The sequence below is a fragment of the Miniopterus schreibersii genome (genome assembly GCF_964146895.1).
Source record: "Miniopterus schreibersii genome assembly, chromosome: 8".
NCBI classification, from domain to species: domain Eukaryota; kingdom Metazoa; phylum Chordata; class Mammalia; order Chiroptera; family Miniopteridae; genus Miniopterus; species Miniopterus schreibersii.
Window position 1 is genome coordinate 12,816,279 of NC_138109.1, and position 14,096 is coordinate 12,830,374.

The 14,096-nt window shown below is 57.7% G+C and overlaps 1 protein-coding gene across 6 annotated transcripts in view; it reads right to left on the minus strand.

Annotated features, from left to right (window-relative positions):
* Nucleotides 1–443: 443 nt before the first annotated feature.
* Nucleotides 444–14,096, minus strand: part of CROCC (ciliary rootlet coiled-coil, rootletin) — a 34,873-nt gene continuing 21,220 nt past the window's right edge. For 3 of the 6 annotated variants that reach the window (XM_081145233.1, XM_081145230.1, XM_081145231.1), the window contains exons 21-37: nucleotides 13,363–13,542; nucleotides 12,566–12,700; nucleotides 12,145–12,288; nucleotides 11,505–11,743; nucleotides 10,855–11,014; nucleotides 8,992–9,159; nucleotides 7,456–7,828; nucleotides 6,863–7,032; nucleotides 6,638–6,758; nucleotides 6,169–6,332; nucleotides 4,894–5,109; nucleotides 3,999–4,223; nucleotides 3,428–3,577; nucleotides 2,879–3,079; nucleotides 2,535–2,666; nucleotides 1,772–1,948; nucleotides 444–1,086 (exon numbers count right to left, since the gene is read on the minus strand). In XM_081145233.1, coding sequence (XP_081001359.1) covers nucleotides 1,000–1,086; nucleotides 1,772–1,948; nucleotides 2,535–2,666; nucleotides 2,879–3,079; nucleotides 3,428–3,577; nucleotides 3,999–4,223; nucleotides 4,894–5,109; nucleotides 6,169–6,332; nucleotides 6,638–6,758; nucleotides 6,863–7,032; nucleotides 7,456–7,828; nucleotides 8,992–9,159; nucleotides 10,855–11,014; nucleotides 11,505–11,743; nucleotides 12,145–12,288; nucleotides 12,566–12,700; nucleotides 13,363–13,542 — 3,042 coding nt within the window. In that variant the 3' untranslated portion in view covers nucleotides 444–999. Of the gene's footprint in view, nucleotides 1,087–1,771; nucleotides 1,949–2,534; nucleotides 2,667–2,878; nucleotides 3,080–3,427; nucleotides 3,578–3,998; nucleotides 4,224–4,893; nucleotides 5,110–6,168; nucleotides 6,360–6,637; nucleotides 6,759–6,862; nucleotides 7,033–7,455; nucleotides 7,829–8,991; nucleotides 9,160–10,854; nucleotides 11,015–11,504; nucleotides 11,744–12,144; nucleotides 12,289–12,565; nucleotides 12,701–13,362; nucleotides 13,543–14,096 lie in introns of all 6 variants that reach the window. The other 3 variants (XM_081145232.1, XM_081145228.1, XM_081145229.1) reach the window with 1 other exon arrangement.

Genomic DNA, 14,096 nt, shown 5'->3' on the forward strand with positions numbered 1-14,096 from the left:
GATGAGCGAGCGAGGCTCTGACAGGTTAAGCACCTTTGCCCAAGCTCACTCAGTGGGGCCAGGGCCCCACGCCCACTCTCGGGCCTGCCTGTGTTCACCACGCTGCCTGGAAGGCCTGTCACTATCCAGAGGGTGGGCCCCACCCTGGGGAGGGGCCAGAGAAAGGGAAGAGAAAACATCAGCTGGAAAGAGTCACGCCCCACAGGTTGGGTCACAGCTCCAAGCCTCAGCAGACCCATCTGTTAAATGGAGTGGGTGGCACTGGACCCTGGAGGCCTCCCACCCTACATCCTGAGGTTGGTAAGTCCCACAGGCGCCTTTCTAAAGCTTCCCACTCCCTGAGCCTCTCATGGGGGCACCCATCCCTCTTGCCCCAGGCCCTACCTGTCTTCCCCCCCATCTACCAGGCGGATAAAGCACATTGACAGTAAAGGGACACATCTATACAAAACTGTTTTTAGAAAAATGGGGTTTTCTTGTTATAAAAAACACAAACAGTTCTGAACAGTTAACATTATAAAAAGGTATAAAAATACAGGGACTCTGAACTCTAAGGAATTTCCTGACGAACATTCTGAACTGAGGCAGCGAGACCTCTGGGAAACCAGGGCAGGGCCTGGGTCTCTGACCCCTGCCCTAGGCCTGGGCACCCCTCCTTCCTATGAGTGCACGCTCCAGGGCCAGCCAGAGACAAGAGGGTCTCCCTGACCCCTGGCTTTGGCTCCGCCACTCAGCGAGGATCTTGTGCAGTTTGGAGTGGCTCATCTGGGGATGGGGATGGACTGAGGTGGGGCCCACGGACGGCCAGTGGCTCTAATGATGCTGGGAAGCCACTGCTGGGTCTGGCCTGGCACTGGAGTCCCCACCTCTCAGAACTGCCACCGTGGCTCTACCTCACCTCCATTTGAGCTCTGGTGGCCCTGATAGGCCCATGCTCTTGAGTGGACTGTGCTAGAGAGGAGGTCCCTCTCCTGCCCCGGCCACCAGCCAGGAAGGGGCTCATTTCTCTGGGGGCCCAGACGCGGGGGAGAAAGATGCTGAGCTCCTTCGAAGCTCCTGCTGCAACTGTCCCTTCAGCATGGACATCTGGAGAAGAAAAAGCAGGTAGAGCCAGCCCAGGTTTCAGAGAAAAAGGGGGGGTGACTGCAGCTAGTACCCCAGAAGGGACCCAATGCTGCCCATTTCAGGAAAAAAGCAGGTCTCATTAGAACCAGGGTGTTTTCTCCCCTTTTCATTCAGTTCCGTGGTATAGTCAGGTGTCCTCTGACTGCTCAGCATCTCTTTGGGGGCCACCCCATCCCCACTCTCATCATTCAGATGGGCCTGGCACTAGCCTGACTCCAGGGGTGGACCTGTGACCCAGGCCTAGGATTGAAGTTGGTCAATGACAAGCATCCCTGGGACTTTTGCTGTTACTCTCAGAAAAAAAGACACCCCCTTCCCCCCGGCCCTGGGATCAGGGTGGTTGGGATAACTTGAGGCTGGAGCCGCTGAGGCCACTTGTGCGACTCAGGGAGAGTCCTGCCCAGGGCCAGCGAGCAGAGCCATGGCAAGGGGACTGAGCTCCAATGACAGCACTTAAGCTAGTGTTCAGCCATGGTTGACCCCACTGGCCATTTTAGTTTTGGATGCCGGACTGCTTACACCCCAGAGGTCACACCCAGCCCTCCCCCCTCCCCTTCCCCCTCGAGCTTCACACTTCCTCGCTGGCCCAGCTCCCCAAGGGGGTGTCCTGCTGGGGAGGGGCCAGAGCCCAGTCAGGCCCGAGTACCTGCTCCTCCAGCCCATGCACCTTCTGCCGGCGGGCCCGTTCCCGCGCCTCCAGGGTGCGTTCTGCCTGCACCCGGGCACTGCGCAGGTGCTCCATCTCCTGCTGCAGCTCCAGCGGCGGCTGCTCCTCCGCCTCCAGCTGGGCTGGGCTATGGTCCTCCAGCACCACCACCTGGGCCTGCAGGAGAGAGGGCTAGTCAGGGGTGCAGGCAGGGATGCAGGAGAAATCCCTGTTCCCGACCCCCCGGCCCTCCTGGTCTGCGATTAGGGTACCTAGTGACCCCCATTTAGACATACACACACACAGATGTTTTCAAACACAGGCCCATACACATACTGGCACAAAAGCAAACATGTAAACATGGGTGTATATGCCTAAAACTCCTACATACACGAAGACATCTGTACAGACATGCACACAGATACAACGTTGTTAATACTCAGACTTGCCACATCCGTGGCAAGCACCAGAACACACCCATGTACACTCATGCCTCTACATGTCCACAACAGACATGAACACATAGGCTCAAGTGCTAACTGGCCGTTAGCATCTCTCTTCTCTGAGCTTTGGGGAGGACCTCTCCCTCTGGGACCTCACTCTGAGCCCCCCATACCTCCCTCAGGGTCTGGGCTCATGGGCTGTGGGCCCTGGGCTGGCTGAGCTATCAGCAACTCCTGGGACAGCCTGACACAGAGGCTGGAGTGGGGTGGGGTCATGGGTTAGGGAGAGGGTGTCCAGAGCTGGGTGGGAAGGGGCAGACCTCCAGCAGCTGGATCTGCCTCTGGGCCTCAGCCAGCTCCAGCTCTGCCCCCGTGAGCGTGCGGTCCAGGCGGCCCTTCTCTGCACTAAGGCGCACTGTGTCCTCATGGCTGCGAAGCTTCTCCCGCTCTACCTAGGCGACGAGAGCAGGAGGGGAGCAGGGTGCCCGGGACAGAGGGAGGTCTGGGAACCAGGGGTGGGGCTCCGGAAGGGGTGTTAGTTTAGAGGCAGCAGGACCAGGAACCAGAAGGAACCGAGGCCCCCAGACCCTAGTGACATGCAGCTGGGACCAACCACGGCTAGGACCTAACAGAAGTGAGGGGAGGGCCCTGGGGAGCAGCCTACCTTGTCCAGCGTCCTCTTGAGGGCCACCTGGTCCTTCTCCAGCCGCAGGGCTGACCGCTCCACCTCCCGCTTCTCAGCCTCCAGCTGAGCCAGAGCACGCTGCAGGCTGCCCACGCGCTCCTGCAGCACCCGCCGCTCGTCCTGCAGTTTCTGGACCGTGCGCAGGGCCACAGCCTCGGCCTCTTGACGCTGCTGCACCACCTGCAGCAGAAGCCAGCAAGTCCCTAATTCCTCTGGGCCTGTGTGTGCATCTGTAGCTCGGGGAGGACAATGCCAGCATGCTATGCCCACTAACTCTGCAGGACGACTGTGAGGCCCGCACCAGGGAACTGTCACCTGAGGCCAGACAGCTCTCCTCTCTGAGCCTCAGTTTCTCCATCTCTATAATGGGGGTACCATGCTTCATTCCTGGGCTCGTGGGTTGTGGGGTTCCTCCTCCCAGGAAGCTGGGCCTGGGTCTGGAATGAGGTTGAGATAGGTGGGAAGGTCCTGACTCCATCCTGAGGCCTCAGCATCCTGGGGACAGAAGGGGTCCACCCTGGCCCTCACCTCCTGCAGCTGTTGCAGCTGGGCCTCAGCCTCCACACGCTGCAGCTCCAGATCCGCCATCTCGCCCCGCATTGTCTGCACCTGCTCGCCCAGGGAGCTGCTCTGCTTCCGGGCCTCAGACAGCGCCTGCCGAGCAGCCTCCAGCCGTTCCTGGGGGACAGAGGTGGATGGTGCCAGGCTGGGGCACACCCTCTACTCTTTATCTCAGGCCAGTTTCACAGCCCGGAAAACAGGTAGTCATTTCACCTGGGGGGTGAGCCAGACAGCAGGACTGGCCCACAGCCTACCCACTGACCTATATAAGATGGGGACCCCTCAGACCCCAACTTTCCCCCATTAACCCTGCATCTAGGTCCCTCCAAGCCTGTTCTCTTATTGCCTCTTCCAGAGCCTCCTCTCACTGACTGTTGCTCTTATTAGGCCCACTCCTCCTTCTCATTAATTGGCTCCTTAGGGTTTCCGACTGCCTGCCCCATTGGCTGGCTCTCTACCGGACCCCGCCAAGCCTGCCCTATTGGCAACTAACTAGCTTACTGGGTCCATTCCCAGCCAGACCCTGGAACCCCCATACCTGGAGTACTCGGCGGTCATGTTCACAGGCCGTCAGGGCCTTTTGCAGTTGCAGGTTCTTGTCCTGGGTGCTGGTGAGGCTGGCACTGTTCTGGGCCAGGGCCTCCGTCAGGCCCTGTACCTTGTCACGCAGGGCCCCCTCGCTCTTCTCCACCTTGGCCAGGGCCCCATTCAGCCGCTCCACCGTCAGCTGCAGAGTCCCCGCCTTCACCTCACTGTCTGCCAACTGGAAGGAGAGACAGGGGGGTAAAGTGGCTCTGTTCTCACTGTGGCCTCCGGAAGAAAGGTCCAAGCCAAGCCCTTCCTACCTCTCTCTAGGCCTTCATCACTGATACTCATTGTTCCCATGTGCTCCTACTGGCTCAGCCTGCCACCTGGGCCCCGTCCCACTGCTGGTTAACTACCCTTGCCCAGAGCACCATCAACCTGGTTGTCTCAAACCCCGCGGTCTCCTCCCTGTTCTCATTCCCCTCTCCTCCTTGCTACGGAGCAGAGAGAGTATCTATTACAACCCTGGAATTTTCTGTGTTCTTGACTTTGGTGGTGCCTGTGCAGGGCTAGCAGAATTACTGAGCAGTCCAGGTAGAGATGAGCTTCCTGGCAGCCAAGGCAAAATAGGAGACGAGTGAAATCTACTTCTCTAACTTGTCCAGCAGGCTTCCCCTGAGTGCAGATTCTGTCATCAACCAGTCCTAAATTCTAATTTTGGCTCTGCCTCTTATTAGCTGTGTGCTCTTGGGCAATGACATCACCTCCCTGAACCTCTGTTCATCCATCCATGAAATAAGGGTGATGATAATGCCTCACAGAGCTGCTGGGAGGATTACACAGCCCCCGTAAAGCACTTGGCACTGGGCCTGCAGATGAGGAGCCTGCACGTGGGGGAGGGGACCCACCTGTCTCTGCAGAGAGTCTACCCGATCCTGGAGGACCTGGGCCTGGGCCTGATGGTCGCTCAGGCCCAGGCGGCTGCGCTGCAGCTCCCCCTCAAGCGAGCGCCGCTGCAGCTCAAGCTTGATGGTGCGGCTCTCCGAGGCGTCCAGCACCTCCTTCAGGCGCCGCTTGTCGCTCTCCAGCTTCACCTCATTGGCTTTCATCTTGCTGATCTTCTCCTGTGGGTGGGGGAGGGCTCAGGCCCCAGATGTCCAGCCCACCCCACACCTGCTGCATCCCTCAGGACCCTTTGGAGAAAGTGGGGAGCAGCCCAGAAGCTGCATGCGTGACCTGAGTTGAGTCTGGCAGGGGTCCTGGGCCCCACTGGGTTTTAGGGGATGATCCTCCTCCCCCCAAATGAGTTCAGACGGTAAAGGAAGCTTGGGGAGTAGGGATAGGACAGGAAGACAGACTGGGGTCATTCCATCCCTGTCACCATCCTGGAGACAGGGCACAGCAAGGGGGTGTTCTTACAATCGCCCCCCCAGGCCTGGCCCCTCTCCCGCCCTGCTCAGAGCCCCAACCCTGCCAGGTCTACACCCGCCAGCCCCACGCTGGCTCCTGCCCAGCTTTGTTCCTGGCCCCCTCCCGCGGCCCCTGCGGCTGGGCCCAAGGCCAGAGCTGGAGCCGCAGACACAACAACCCAGCTCAAGCTCGGCCTAGAGCCAGAGGCAGGGGCTGGGCTGTGGGGACAGTAATGGAGGGCCTGGGAAGGAAAGGGGGAGGGGGGGAGGGAGAGAGGGGATCCGAGGCTATGAGAGGGGCTCAAGTCTTCGGGAGCTTGGACTGTCACCCCCGGGGCCTGTGCATCCTGCCCAGATACACACATACACACACAGATGTCCAATAAACACACACAAAAACCCCAGAACACCACTCGTAGCTCTACAGAGACTCAGGAAACAGAGGTCCCAAGTACCACCTATGTGTCAAGAGTCGTGGGCATCGTCTCTGTGGGACAATTACTGGTGTCCCCCTTTTACAGAGGAGGAAATGAGACTTGGGCAGACTAATAATTAGCAGAGCCAGCTTGAACCTGTCTCAGTCAAGTTCAAATGCCAAGCTCTTTCTTCTATAGCCTAGTGATCTCAACATAGAACAAGATAACAGGCTGTGAATGTGCTTCTGGAGAGTCAGGCAGACAGAAACATAGATACGTGAACACAGTAGGACTTACAAACATCTATTCAGACACACAGATCCTCCCCTCGCCCTGCTGGCCCTCAGCTCCTGCCTACCTGGCTGGCCCGGAGCTCACTCTCGGTGGCCTGCAGGCTCCTCTCCAGGGCGGCCACTTGGTCGAGGGCAGCCCGGCGCTCCCGCTCACTGCGTCGCACACTCTCCTCCTGCAGCGCCAGCTCTGCCTGGGCCCCACTCAGCCGCCCATCCACGCTGCGCCGAGCTGAGGCCCCCACCCCAGGAGTGAGGCCTGGCCAGGCACAGCCCGGATGCCTGAACCAGGCCGTAAAATGCCTGGCCTGCCCTCCACCCACCACGGGACCTGCGTCTCTGAGTCCTGAAGGGTCTGTAAGTCTGGATATGAGGTGGGGCAGACTAGGGAGGGTCCCTCAGAGGAGAGAGCCCCCAACTCAGGTCACAGTGGCCAGGACAGGGATGCAGGAGAAGCTCAGAGCAATCCCACAGCCTCCCACCTTGGCTGCTAGGAGCATGAAAGAGCAAAGCAAGAACCTGGAAGGTCAGACTCACCTTCCTCACTCTGGGCCATAGCCTTCTGCAGCTGCCTTGCCCGCAAGGTTGCACTGTCCCTCTCAGCCTCCATCTCCACCAGCTGGCGACTCAGGGCACTTGTCTGGGCCCGAAGCTCATCCTGCAGTTCCAAGGTCAGGGGAAAGGGAAGACCCCTGCTCTGACAACCTGCAGCCCCTCACAAGGCCCTCAGCCACCCTATCCAGCCACTCACACCAGCCTCACCCGTTCTCTCTGGGCACTCCGAAGCTCCTGCAGGAAATCCCGGAGGGCCGCCCGCACGGCCTCTGGGTCCAGGTCTGGAGATGTCGGGGAGGTAGCAGGTCCTGGGGATGGTGGCTCAGATCCAGGGCTGCGTTCCAAGGGGCTGGGGCTACCGGGCCCTTCCCCACTTCCTAAAGGAGGAGACATGCTCACAGATGCAGGAGTCACTGGCCTCTCCTGCCAGGATGGTGCCTGCAGGCTCCTTAGGCATCTCCCCCATCCCTGCCTTGCCCAGCAGCCCACATGAGCTTCCCACAGCACACATCGGGTCCCCTCACCCTCCTGCTTTACCCACACCAGCCCCACAGCCCTCAGTTAAGCCCAACTTCCGTGCCTTCACTTAGAGGCCCTGTTGCTCACCCCAGCATGAGCCTCTCACCCTTTACAAGCTGGCCACTCCCCATCACCCTCAGCTACATGTTCTAGAATATTCCCCTTTAGAGCACTAGGGCCTTGGGGCCTTTGTACATGCCGTCCCTTCTCTCCCCACTACTTCTCTTTGCTTGCTCCCACCCCTACTCTCCCCTTCCACGGGGCTCTGTTGCTTAGCTCACCTCCGGTGGGTGGGCTGCGGGCTGGGGAGCCCAGAGCTAGCCGTGGGGCTGGGCTGGGTGAGCGGCCTAGACCCAGACCCCGGCGCAGGGCTGATCGCAGGCCGCCCAGTTGGGTCTCGGCCGCACGCCGCTGTACCTCCACGCGGGCAAGCTCGGCCTCCAGGCCTTGTGCCCGGCCCTCAGCTGCGCTCAGCCGCAGCCCCAGCTCCGCAACCTCAGCCCGCATGGCCTCCAGCTTCAGCTCCAGGCTGCGGGCGTGGTCCAGCTGCTGCTTCTCCGTTCTGCGCACCTCCTCCAGGTTGCCTAGCAGGCCTCGTTCGCGGGCCCGGAATTCGCCCTCTTGCTCCTGCAGCTTCCGCTGGGCTCCCTGGAGCTGGGACAGGGGTGAGGCCTGGAGGTGAGGGTCAGCAAGGCTGCCACCCAACCTGACGCCTCATCTCCCAGGCCTAGCCTAGAGCCCACCTGCCAAGGAGTGGCATGCACTCTTGTTCCTTTAGTGGTCTCCATCCAAGCAGGAGAGGTCCATCCACGGGTGTGGGATAGAACTATTAGAATTTATCTCTTCCTTCTAACGCACACGGTTTATTAGTAATAAACTAACAGCTAACACTTACATAGAGAGGACTTACCAATGCCATGCACTAAGTACTTTCCAAAAGACATCAACTCTGCCACTGTGAATCATCTCTATTCTACAGATGAGGAAACTGAGGCATACAGCAGTTATGTAACTTACCCAAGGAAAACAACTAGTAAGCTGAGAGCTAGGATTCAAATCCAGGCACTCTGGCTCCAAGGGCTGTTCCCTTAACCACTAGACTACACTGCCTCTCAGTGCACATAATTTATCAATAAATCACACCGTGGGGGAATGTACTAAATTATTTACTGATGGAGTTCATGCTCTCTGTCTCTGTCTCTCTCACACACACAGAGCTCTCTGGTATAGGGAATGAGTCAACTTCTCCCAGTCATCAGTTTCATTGCTACTGAGCACCACCTGGATGCCAGGATCTGTGTGGAGGCCCTGTATACCCCCACCCCCCCACCCCATGAGTGCTCTGAAGCACAGAGAGGTTAAGTGACTCAGTCAAGGTCACACAGTAGATTTAATTAGTGAAACAGCCAGAAAAGACAGAGTAGAAACTTTGGATTTAGACAGACCTACATGTGTGTGACCCTGGATAGATCCCTTATCTCTCTGAGCCTCAGTGTCTGGTTCTCTTGGTAAAATGGGGCTAACTGTACCTACTTCATGAGGCTGCTGGGAGAATCAAACAAGGTTATATCTACAGAGCTCCCCCAACCCTGCTACACAGTTCTTGCAGTTGTTGTTATTATTACTATTATACCGAGGGGAGATGCTCAAGGAATAGGGGACAGGAATAGTTGCTAGGTACTGGTCTCTCAGAATGAGTCCAGCATTAGAGTCCCTGCCTGCTTCTCCCAGAAGGGAGGGAGAAGAGAAGCACAGAACAGCGTGAGTGCCTCCTAGGACCCTCCCCCACCAGGCAGCCTGCCCACCCACTTAGTTACCTCCTGTCGCAAGGCCTCCAGGCTGGCCTCACCCTTCAGCAGCTTCTGTCGGAGGCCCAGGGCCTCCCTTCGGCCCTCCTTTTCTGCCCGCTCGCCTAGTGCCAGGCGGCCCTGCAGCTCCACCAGCTCCCGGCCCAGCCTGGCGTTCTCACTGTCCAGCATCTTCATCTGTGGGAGAGAGTGGACACAGGTAGGACCTAGGACCCATTCTTAGCACCCACAGCCCCATCTAGCCCAGGGTGTTGGTGAGCGCTCGAAGGTTCCAATAGCATCTTATTCAGCTCTGACCCTGTACCCTGACTAGTCCAGGCCTGGCACAGGGGGCACTTAGGACCCACTGCTCCAGGGACATGTACATCAAATACCAGCCCAAACCCACTGGGAGCTTGCCCCAGACACCTCCACCGAGCTTGAGCCATGCCAGGCACATGGGTGGGCACCAATGACCTCAGTTTACCACCTAATCGTAACTATCTATCATGGGGAGTGGGGGAGGGAGTGCTGAGCCCCTAGGTGTTCTGCAGGCAGGAACCGCGCTCCCTGGGTCACCTCTCACCTGTACAATGCCTAACTATTATGGAGTGCTCACCATGTGTCCAGCCCTGTTCTAAGCACTTCACCCACATTAACTCATTTAATCTTTAAACAACTCTATATAGGGTAGGTATTGACATTATCCCTATTTAAAAGATGAGAAAACTGAAGCTCAGAGAGGTGAAGTGACTTGCTTAAAGTCACACAGCCCCCAAGCAGCAGACTGGGATTTTATCTTAGACAAGTAGAATGCTGAGGTGTGTTCTAAGCCCATATTTCCTCACAGGAGTAGGGGTAAGGCCTATCTACCCACAGTGCTAAAGTGAGGGGACGTGAGATCACGCTGTGGCATGCACAGCACCCAGCAAGAGCCTGGTACACACACTTCAGGGACTCCTGTGGTTTCCAGGACTTCAGCCCAACAGGAAGGGCCTGGGTAGAGGGGGCCGTGGTGGGAGGTGGAAAGGATTTGTATTCAAGCTGTGTATCTTTGGGGAAGGTAGAGCCTAGGGACCAAATGGGTCTGTTTCCTGTTTTGAGAGTCTTCCAGAGTGCGAAAGCCTGAGCCCACAGTGCCCAGGGCAGTGCCCAGTATACAGAAGGCACTTATTAAATGCTTGCTCTTGCTGATGAGTTTAAAGATCATCTAGTTCACAGGTTAGCAAAGTACAGGCCAAATTCCACTGGCTGCCTGCTTCTGAAAGGCCTTGAGCTAAGGACGGGTTCTACATTTTTAAATAGTTGGGCAGTCCACTTTTAAGTGGTTGAAAGAAAAACAACAACAACAGTATTTTGACACATGAAAATTATATAAAATTCAAATTTCAGTGTCCACACAAAGTTTTAACGGGACACACTCCCAAGCATTTATGTAGTGTCTAGGACAGCATTCTCAGTGTGACCACAGAGCAAAGTAGCTGCAACAAAGACCATATGACACTGAAAATATTTACTACTGAGCTCTTTACAAAAAAATGTTTGCCAGCTCCCAATCTAGTTCACAGGACCTGCACCTCTTGTTCACAGATTTCTCTGAGAACTGGACAAGAGCTCCATACCCTCTCCTTGGAGAGATGTGAATGAGTTTGTACACAAATGTAAACACACATGCATGCACGCGCGCACACACACATACACACACTTTTGCAGTTTCAGGGGTTCGAGGATTCTCAAAGCCCATCCCTTAATACCAAGGTTAGTTAAGAAGCCTTGTTATAGTTCAAGGCCCTGGTTTTATATATGTAGGGCCCTCTGCTGCAGAAAGGGGGTGCTACTGGCCCAGGGGCATAGAGCAAGTGCCCAGGGAGGGCACAGAGCTGTGGAGGGTACCTGCCGCCGGAGCTCCTGCAGCTCCCTCCGAGCCTCCAGCCGTGAGCGCTCCACCTCCTGCAGCCCAGCCCGCAGGTCCCCGGCCTCCTTGCCCTTGGCCACCCGAGCCTCTTCGAGGAGTGCCAGCTTCTGCTCTTTGTCCTCATTGGCAAGCTTCAGGCTGAAAGGGGCAGGGGGCAGAGGTCAGAGGCAGCCCCAGGTCTTAGGAAGAGTAGAGTGTGTGGCTCTACACAAAAGTCCCTGTAATTCCTGGAATGGGTGCAACTGGCTCTTGGCCTGAAGGCGCCCCAAGTGCTGTTTGTCCATGTGGCCCCGTCCTGAGCTGACCCCTCCAAGGCCGGGCCCAGGCCCTCAGCTGGGAGACGTGAACCAGTGACTGGGGTGTGGGGCATGCACTAGTCTCCAGGGAGATGCCAACAGGTGGGGTCAGAGTCTGGACCCAGCTCTGCCTGCTGCCACCTTTCCCTGTCCGTCAGGTAGGAACATAACCTAAACCAATCCAAGTACCAGGCTTGGTTCAAGGACAGAGACTTCCGCATCTGTGTCATTTCCCTTGAACCTTGGGGGTGAAGCTAGCTTCCAGGGACAAAATTCAGTGCAAAGACAGGGCTCAGTGAAGGACTCCGGGCTGGTCCCTCCTGTCACCCCACCTGATCCGCTCGCTCTCGGCCTTCTTCACAGCCGCCCGCAGCTCCTCGTTGGACCGACGCAGCGCCTCGCGCTCCTTGGCACCCTCGCTCAGGCTGCGCCGCAGCTCGCCCGCCTCCTGCCGCTGGGCCTCGCGGCCATCCTGGCTCTCTCGTACCTTGCGCTGGGCCTCCAGCAGCTCCCGCCGCAATCCATCACGGGCATCCTCCAGCAGGCGCAGCTGAGTCCGAAGCTCTTCTGCCTGTGAGGACAGCGGGTTGTCACTGCCCAGGGTCGGGCCCCACTCAAGCTGGGCCTTGGTGGAAACCAGCCCATATCTGTATCCCTGGCCACGAGGCATCACCCTGCATAGACTCAGTTATGATTCAGGCAAAGCTGGAGTCAGCAGTGTTTTGGTAATAATCAGAATTGTCCTACGGACGACACCAAGAGGGCAGGGACCACCAGCCCCTCCTTGAGTGCCCCAAGTCCCACATGTACGTAACAAGTACTTAATAAACGCTTGCTGCCTCCTTTCTCAGTTGGCAGTTCATTTATCCTTGAATGCGGGAATGAGCCTTACATTTTTGTGGGCCCCCAACAAACCAGGCACCCAGCAGCATTTAGGGGGTGCTGCCTGGCAGGGTGGGGTGGACGGCTCACCTCGCGCACACAGGATTCCCGCTGCCTGCCTAGGTCTCGGGCCTGCTCTTGCAGCCTTGTCACCTCCTGAGCATGGGCCGCAGTGGTCTCCTCATGCTGGGCCTGCAGGTCCCGCAGCTCGGACATCAGGGTGTTCACGGTGCTCTAGGACAGATGTGATCCTCAGATGGCGCTGTGCCCCCTTCGCCAGCCTCAGTGCTCCCAACTGGGCCAACTGAACTGTCTATCTTCAGCTCCAAACATGCCCCTCCTGCTGGCCTGCCAGACCCTCTGTGATCCCTTGATGCCTAGAGTGCTGTTCACGTAGCTCGTCTATCCCTCAGACTAGGGGGTTCCCCAGGGCAGAGCCATGCCTCCCCCTCAGACAGGGGGCTCCTCTAGGCAGGGCTGTGTTTCCCCACTCAGATGGAGGCCCACCTACCCGGTCCTGTTCCTGCCGGCTCTGAGCATCTCTCTTCTGTCTCTCCATCTCCAGGGAGATGGCGGTGAGGCTGTGCTGTGTTCCCATCAATTTCTCTGACAGCGCCGTCTTCTCAGATTCCTTTAGCGACAGGGCCTGGCAGAGGCAGGGAGCAAAGGGCCTGGGGGGTTACTTGGTCTTGGGGCATGCTCAGGCCTCTCCCCCACCCTGCCCTGGGAAATGTGCACACAGGTGGATCCAGGGCAGAGGTACTGGCCCACCCCTCCTGAAGCCCCAGGAAAGGGCTCAAGAGTACCAGTAACTCTGGACACGGACACAACTCATCTCTCACTAACTTGCCGCAACAACTCTGGAGCAGGGCCCTTCATTATTCCTACTTTACAGATGAGGAAACTGAGGCTCAAAGAGATACAGTGACTCACCCAGGGTGACACAGCTAGTGAAGAGAAGAGAAAGTCACAGTCTGCCCTGTCCCCGTGAGATTATGGGAAAGTCAGAATTACTTCTTTTTGAGGAGGGGCAGCTGATAAATGTGGGCATTGTGGGGACTGCTTAGAAGGCAGCCATGGGGATGCCGTGCCCAGCCTGGGGTGGGAGGAGAGAAGGGAGAATGTGGGTCAGCTTTTCTAGAACCAGTGCTCACGGTGTCACGACTGTGGCTGCCATTCAGCAAGCTCCCACTGTGTACCAGGCATGGCTTACGGACTCCTAGCTGCTGGGTGGCTGGCTGAGCGGAACCAGCCCCAGAACCCAGGCCCCTCAGGAAGCAGTGGGGGCCACACCAGGGCTGAACGAACCTGCTGCTTCTCGCTCTCAGCCAGGAGGAGGCCCTCGTCACGTTCCTGCTGCAGGGCAGCGATCTCCTCGCTCAGCTCTTCCTTCTCCGCTTCCAGCCGGGCCAGCAGCTCCTCCCGCTCCCGCTGTAGCTGACTCTGCAGCTGGGCCCGTTCTGCCTCCAGCTCCCGCCATGCCGCCTCCTAGGGGCCAGGCCCAAGCACATGTGACCCGCGAGGCTGGGACAACCTCAGGGCAGCAACGACCACCTGTACCCCAGACCCTTAGAGAGGTGACCAGAAAACTACAAGGTGGAGTAGATGATAGGCACCATGGCAGGGACACACCAGGGTTGTGTGAGCCCCTAGGGGCAGCAGCCCTGGTCTTGGGGTCAGAGATTGTTTCTTGGAGGAGAGACGAGCAGCAGTCAGCCAAGAAAGGGGGGGGGGGAAGAACCTCAGCCCAGAGTACAGCCCCAGAGATGGCTGGGAGGGAGGAGAAAACAGGTAATACAGGGAAATCATAATATTTAAGGGTCACTGGAACTTGGACTGCGAGGGGGATGTGGTGAGCAATGGGCCCAGAGCCACCGGCAGCAACCAGGCCAGACCAGGCCTTACCAGGCCTTGTGGGTTGTAGAGAGGGGTGGGTCTGACTCTGAGGAAAGTTGGGGCAACAGAGAATCTCCTAAAATCTAAATTTTAGACTAGGGGTTGTTCAGGAACTGAGAAAGAGGGACCAGGATTGCGGGTAGGGG